Below are 7210 nucleotides of genomic sequence, written 5' to 3'. Positions count from 1 at the left end.
TTTCCCTCGCAGTTTGCTACTGCTAATTAATGACTGAACCTTGTAGTGGAGGTGGCTGTGGTGCAACTGTGCGCACTTGATGTCAAGTTGTTGAACCAGCCATTCCCAACCTCTTTTACCTTGCCCTTTCCTTACAATAGCTTGGCAGATAAACCTTCCGTTCATGTCCAGTTGTAGTACACAGTACCCTGAAAGCCTGTGGCCAAACCTGATATTTTTCCTATTTTTTTTTCCTTCCTGCCTTTTCCAAGTGTTCTTGTCTTTTCCAGTCATTTTATCCCATTTTTATTTTTCTTACAGTTCTAATCTATTTTTATCAATCCCCCCCTTCCAAGGAAAGCCAGACAGGGTGTCTGCCATCGGGCTGTATGAGCTGCATTACCACAGCAGGTCTGAGAGCTGGGGCAGCAAAGGAGAGGTTGCAATTGTGGACAACGGAGCTGCTTCCACAGAAAGCAGCTCACGCAGCTTTGAGAGGGGTCTTGCCTGAGAAAGAAGAGAAAATATGGGAGGAATGAGGGCAACAAGTGGGTACTGCCTGGAAATTACAAAGAAAATAAATCACTGGGGACTTTCAAACAACTGCCCACAACTTTATGCGGATAAAATGCTGCAGCTGTGGTGGTCTTTAAGGTGAAAAACACTTGCCCGGCATTGTATCCTGACTGCAGTACTCTAAATGATGCATGATCTGAAGATTAATTCCCTCTGTTGTTGATTTTTTCCTTAAATTGGAAGTTTAGACTTACAACTCCTTTTCAAAGTAAACTTGCATGTGCAGGGTAGAGAGATACTGTGGAAACAGGGTGTAACAGCTTTCCAAAGAAAAGGTTCCTGCAACTATAATTTTAATGTAACTAGTGTTTGATTGAACAGCTATCCATCCCAGATTCAGTTGAGTCTGTTGAGTCTTTTTACAAGCTCCAGCTCAGACTTGGCTAGTTCCCACTTGGGCAATGTGTGGCTTTTCTGGTTAATAGTTCACTTAATGTCATCATAGTTTTTCCTCCTGGTTGTCTCTGCAGAAACCCATAGGTAATTTTAACAGGCATACTATATAGACAAATTACTGTAGACCTATGAAGAAGAATCTTGCAACAGGTTCTTATCCGCCCTTTTCAACATACCTTAGTGATGCCTTCAAATTTTTAATGTGACTTATTTTGTCATTTGACCCTGCTTTTGATTTTCACTACAATGAGAAACTACCCAGGGGTAAACACGCACACACATAAGGATCCATACAAGAAGAAAAACAGTTTATATTAATGGTACTGTGTTGAGGCCAATGATCCTGATTACCGACTAGCTAACATAAAAATATTTCAGGTTTAAAGTATTTTTTTAATAATAATACCTGTGGCTTCTCAAATGTTTCTTCTGTTAAACTCAAAGCCCCACAGCTCTTCACAGATTTACTTTATGCACTGGCATTAACAAATGTTAATAGAAAAACTGAAACACATACCTCATATCACAGTGGTAAAAATTTATACATCTTATAAAGGAATTTAATTTCCTTATGTAGACCAGAATTTTACACAGTGCTTTTAATCAATAAAATTGGTGCAGTTCTTATTTTAAATGGGCGTCTTTTTTTTTTTAAAGCTGCATTTTACATAGAATCCAAAAAATCAAAAGGGTCTCCAATTAAGAAAACATTTTCTGTTGTGCTGAATTCATGTTACCGTACTGTGAGCTCTGACATTTTGTTTCTGTGGTAACCAAAATCAGCTGATTAGTTGGCATGGCAACAGAAAAGATGTAATCCCAGCAGACACACTCTAATCAATGCCCCCAGCACAGATGGTCTCCGGAGGATCAACAAGAAAGAGGCTGGCAGGCATTCAGTAAGTCACGTGGTTGCTCTAGACTAGGCCAGGAAAAAACTAAAAAAGAACATTTCTCAAACTAACCAATAGTGTTTTAACCCCTTCACTGCACTTATTAATTGTAGGAATTTCAACTGCTCACACCTATGAAAACCAACTTTGGTCCTGTGCCTTATTGCTCAGAGTCTCGCTCTCCTAGCATCAGGCACCTTTTACAAGTCTTTGCCTTTTATTAACTACCATTTCTCAAACCTGAGTCATTGTTCGAAAAGAAACCTAAAGCTTATACAAATCTGGGAAGTGCCTGAGATTGTCAGTAAGGATTAAAGTCGCTGAGTTTCAGGGGCTTCACCTACAAAATCCAGCTGATGGCCCCACTGCTGGGCACAGAAAGAAACCAGCTCAAACACGGGGTGCTCACTCTCTACTGATGAAGGTGAAGCTTGCTTCTCCCAGTCTGTCAGGGAATATAACTCCACTAACTGCAGAAAAACAGTTTGCCTACACATAAAGTTGGATTGTCGGTAAACACAATGAAAACGGATTTAGGAGGACTCCTAAGTCTTTCCTTTACTTGGAGGAACAAAAAAAATTTGCATCTGCCAAGTAAACAAACATAGTAGTCAGGGCTTCAGCCTCTTGTTTTACGTGATTTAATTCAGGCCATTGAACTGTATTAAATTCTTTACAGTATTTATTTGTATGCTGATAAAACAATTTTGAAGTGTGTGACACTTCATAAGGACCTCTTGCCCTCTAAAGACAAGCTGGCCTATTCATATTCTTACTGTTAGGCATGTTCTAGCCATATATGTTTGAAAAAAAATAGAAAATGCCATTTTATATATTCATCCAATACTGCAGTATGCAGTGAGTTACTCTAACTAGGAAAATGTTGAAATGAATAAAATGCAGCTGTGGATTCCTGATTCAGTACGTGATGAGAACTGTTTCAGCCCGTTACATCAGAAGTGAGTGAATTTGTAGCTTACTAGTTGTTTGTAAAACTGAAACAGCTATCAACAAATACTTAGTTTGTATTTTTGCATGAAAAAACCCTTTGTGGTAGTTTCATTAGGTCAAATTAGACATGATCTAAGGAGCTATGCAGTCCATTGGAGTGCTGCTTATTATGGTAGGTCTGCTCTGTTCCCCCACTGATGCTGTGAGAGTTGGAGTTTACCTTTGGGTACAAGATCTGTGCCCTCAGTATCTCTGCTAGAAGTTACCTGTACACAGCTGTGGCAACATTAGGTTCTAACTTATTTCTGAGAGAGTAGTATATTCCTTTCTCCTTTATTCAACCAACTACTGCATTTTATTTCAAAGTTGCTCTTACTAACACAGTCATATTATAAACATACAGCCATTAAAACCCTCTAATTTTTCTCATAGAATCCAAATCCCATCTCCACCTGAACTTTTCTATCAGGATACAGAGGTTTACATGGCAATCTACAACAGAAATGTCAGGGCTGCAGCAGGCTGTGTGCTGCTAGGGCTGCAGTGCAGATGGAGACTCACTGCACACAATAGCGTGGTGCTACAGGATGCAATGGTGGCCCCCTCACACAAGGTGTGCACCCAGCCCGGTCCCTGCTGATGGCCTGTCTCTGACTTGCTGAATACCAGTCTCCTTTCCTAGTAACACCACTGTAATGTGCTGTTATGATAAGTAAAATAAACTAATTGAATAAAGAAAAGTGTGGTTTTGTTTACCGATTCAAAAAAACCTTCCTTTTATTTGCTGTTGCATTAAAGGTAACACAAAGGGAAATGACAGAAATCATTTTAGGGAGCTACGTGAAGAAGCAGCTACTGTACACCCTCACGATGTCCTCTGCACACGGCCACCACACAAAACACCTCATGGCAAGAGGTGCTACCATGGAATACCTTGTCTTGTATCTCTCCCTCCACGTCTATGTAAGTCACAGGGGCTGGAGTGGGAGAGCTAGAAGACCACCAGCACTACATGCACACCTCCCAGCTCACCAGTGCTCCATACACCAGTGGTTTCCTTTTCCTCTGCTTTGAGCCCCACTCCAAGAGCCATGAAGATGTCATTGAAGACACTATGAAGGGATGGGACTCATACATGCTAAAACAGCATAAGGCATGTGGGCCCTGGTCAAGATGCTGTCACCAGCTGGTGACTTTTTTGACTCTAAAACCTCTGCAGTCCTGGAAACCAAGGGCAACATGGATGAGTTATTTCCTTCTGTCCCTTCTCCTTTTGTGCTTTTCTCCATGAAAAGGTTAAAATTCACATATATGAACAGCTACAAGATGGAAAACCTTCATTTCCTGTTAATTTACAAAAAGGTACATTTCCATTTTGAAAATCACTTCACTGATTTTTATAATATAAGAGATTTTTAAATTTGTATTCTCCACCTTTTTGGTACTGTTTTTTTAATAAACATTTGGCACTTAGTTTAATTACAAGATTAGAACTGTACGATTCACGAAGATAATTCACTATCAATTACAAATATTGAATAATCACTAACTGCCTGATCGAGAGCATGTTTAAATCAGTTGACTCCTTCCATTGACTTCACTGCCCTTTGGACTGGCATCCTACTGTACTAAATCACTATTTTCCTAGCGATTTATAGTCCTTAGATTGGGTAAGTATCAAGTGTAACGCATACCATCCAAAATGGTAGGTACCAGCAATGTGACATCTTATTGTTGCTTTAAAATCAAGCCCAGAGAAAAGGAGATGGGCAGGTTGAATTTAATTCACATACAACTGATGGTTCTGGCAAGCTGGCATTACGTGCTTCTCTTGCAGTCTTTTTGGGAGAATTGCAGAGAATGCCCACAGAATTTTCCAGTCACGTAATGAATATAGAAGATAGTAATTAAATGGCTTCAAGGGTTTTCAGTATTAGAAATAATCTCAGTATACCAGAAAAATGCAACAGCCAATATTTTTCAGCCTTACACACACTGAAAAGGAAAAAAAACAACCCCAAAACAACAAAAAACCCAACACAAGTCTTCCCTGTTACCTTGGTAAACATGGGTTTTCCATGCTGAGTGACCATGGTGCATTGATCACAGTCCACTGTGATGGATGAGTTGTGGTATGATTCTTTTGAGTGCTTGAGAATGTAATACAGGTCTGTTACACCTCCTTCAAAGACAGTGCTAAAATAACGAGGAATGAGGGTCCTTCCAATTGCTGTGAGGAAAATACAAAGCAGAATTCAGCAAATGCTCTAGGTTATAAAATCAAATCATTTGCTAACAGAACATGAATAATTTTAAGCGCAATGAAATCAAACTTTCATTTAATGAATATAATACATGTTCTCTGCCTGCTGTAGAAATGAAGTTGTGCCTGCTCCCATTGAAATCAATGAAAATGGCTTTCTCCATTCAGAGGGAGTGGGCTCATCTTAATTAATCATTTTGCATTGATGGTGAGTTAAAGTCACTCTTGAAACCATCTGCAAGGTTTTTTGTCCCAAAGTAATTATTATACAGAAAGCCACTTGGTGTCAATTACGACTGAAAGTTGGATATTACTCATAAATGTATAAATACAAGTTATGAGCATTTACAGAAAAGTACTCATACACCCAAAAAAGCAAAGCACATTTATAAAAAGGGGTCGTGTACACATATATGTTAGTCTGTGTGCAGGCGCATGTATATTTATATACACCCACCCACACATACACACACATATGCACACACACTTGACTGAATAGGAGGGCTACTGCTAAGTAATCAGAGTCCTGGGGATTGAAGAATGACCTGAGAATGCAATACAATACATGTTACACAATATGTGACTAGCCACAGCCTATCTGAGATCTCTTTATAGACCAGAAGTATTTGTGTCATAGGCTAGAAAGTCTGAGCACATGCCTGAACTAGCTTATACGCACTACTTAACCCCCAAAATGTGGACTCAAGGTACCCAATTCTGCGATGCTTACGCAGGCAAAACTCTAACTGAAGCAACACCTCTCACTTCAGTAGCAGTTTCAGATAAGTACTACAAGGTCTAATTCCAAATATGTAATAGTAAGAGTGAGCTTCTGGGTGTATTTCAGATGCACAAACTAGCAGAAGCACTGGCATCAAAGGCAATTATCTTGTATGCAACTGATATTTTCCATTTCCCTTTTTACAGATAAATTTGGATGCAACCTCAAGCCCGGTATGACAGAACACTTCAGTTTATAATAGAGTGATACTTCCATACCAAATGACTCATTGCTTTGCATGTATTAATCAATCCACAGTAATTCTGAGTGGTGGATACATAACAACTGCCTCCATTTTACACAGGGAAAAAAAATCAAGCAATCTAAACTGTGTTTTAGAAGAAAGAGATAGAAAAGTCCCCATCAACAGGCAAGATTAGATTTTATTAGTACCTAATTCTTATTTGTCTGACTATGTGGTGACTCATGCCTCCCTCATTTGCTGTATACTTTTGAGAATAATTTCTAAAAAAATTGTTTTCATAGGAATTTTGCCAGCATACGAACAAAGGCTCCTGACCCTGAAAATGTATTTGCAAGTGGGTGTTGTAAATTAAAAAGTATGGTGTTTTCACAGTAGTTCTGTGAAAACCGTTTCTCCTCTGTGCATTACAATGTGGAATCCTGCATGTCCAGTCATAATGCACGTTACATAATGAAAATATACAAATATAGAAAATTAGGACTTGTTAAAGTTTTTGCTGTAATGTTAGATATTAATGTAATTTAATGTATATAAATACAACACACTCTCTGGAAACGGCTGACAATTCAATGAATACGTTGAACAACTACATTCTACAACTCTAGCTCTTAAAAAACCCTACCCACTCACCATGCATATATTAATTTTCTACAGTCTTTTAATTTAATTTAATTTAGAAAAAACAAAGTCCAGTATATCAGTACAGGACTCAACTCAGGCTTTAACTCAGATTTTTCCGTGTTCGTATGGCATATAGGAAAATGTGAAATTTACCCATCAAGTTAATTTTGTGCTCCCCTAAGGCTAATTAGTGCAAATTAAATTTCCTGCTAATCATCCTAAGCAGCAAATGTGTGATATGAAAATCCAGCATTCCTACTGATTGTGATAAACCTCTATTCACGTGACTTAGGCACTGCATAAATATCTTGAAATTATTTTAACTGCAGTTTATAGACTTTTCCCAAAGTAGCATGGTCATGTGGTGTTGCTTTTTGCCTTGTATTCACAGCTACAACACACTAAAGAAGGCCAGAAATACATTAAATGCCTTATTCTCACTACTTTTCCTAGTAAGCATTATCTCTGTTTGCCACAGGGATATGCTACTGTGAACAACAAAGTGGGGGACCAAAAGGATGAAGAGGAATAGTGCACACATGCCC

General features: G+C 38.7%; 1 protein-coding gene across 1 annotated transcript in view; it reads right to left on the bottom strand.

Moving 5' to 3' along the window:
* Window positions 1-5025, bottom strand: part of LDB2 (LIM domain binding 2) — a gene marked incomplete at its 5' end in the record, with an annotated part of 50916 nt that extends 45891 nt beyond the window's left edge. The window contains one exon of the mRNA XM_010185966.1: window positions 4853-5025. Coding sequence (XP_010184268.1) covers window positions 4853-5025 — 173 coding nt within the window. The remainder of the gene's footprint in view (window positions 1-4852) is intronic.
* Between the last annotated feature and the right edge of the window lie 2185 nt (window positions 5026-7210).

This window comes from Mesitornis unicolor, unplaced genomic scaffold (assembly GCF_000695765.1).
Source record: "Mesitornis unicolor isolate BGI_N332 unplaced genomic scaffold, ASM69576v1 scaffold18606, whole genome shotgun sequence".
Taxonomy (NCBI): domain Eukaryota; kingdom Metazoa; phylum Chordata; class Aves; order Mesitornithiformes; family Mesitornithidae; genus Mesitornis; species Mesitornis unicolor.
This window is presented reverse-complemented; position numbering and strand designations above follow the sequence as displayed.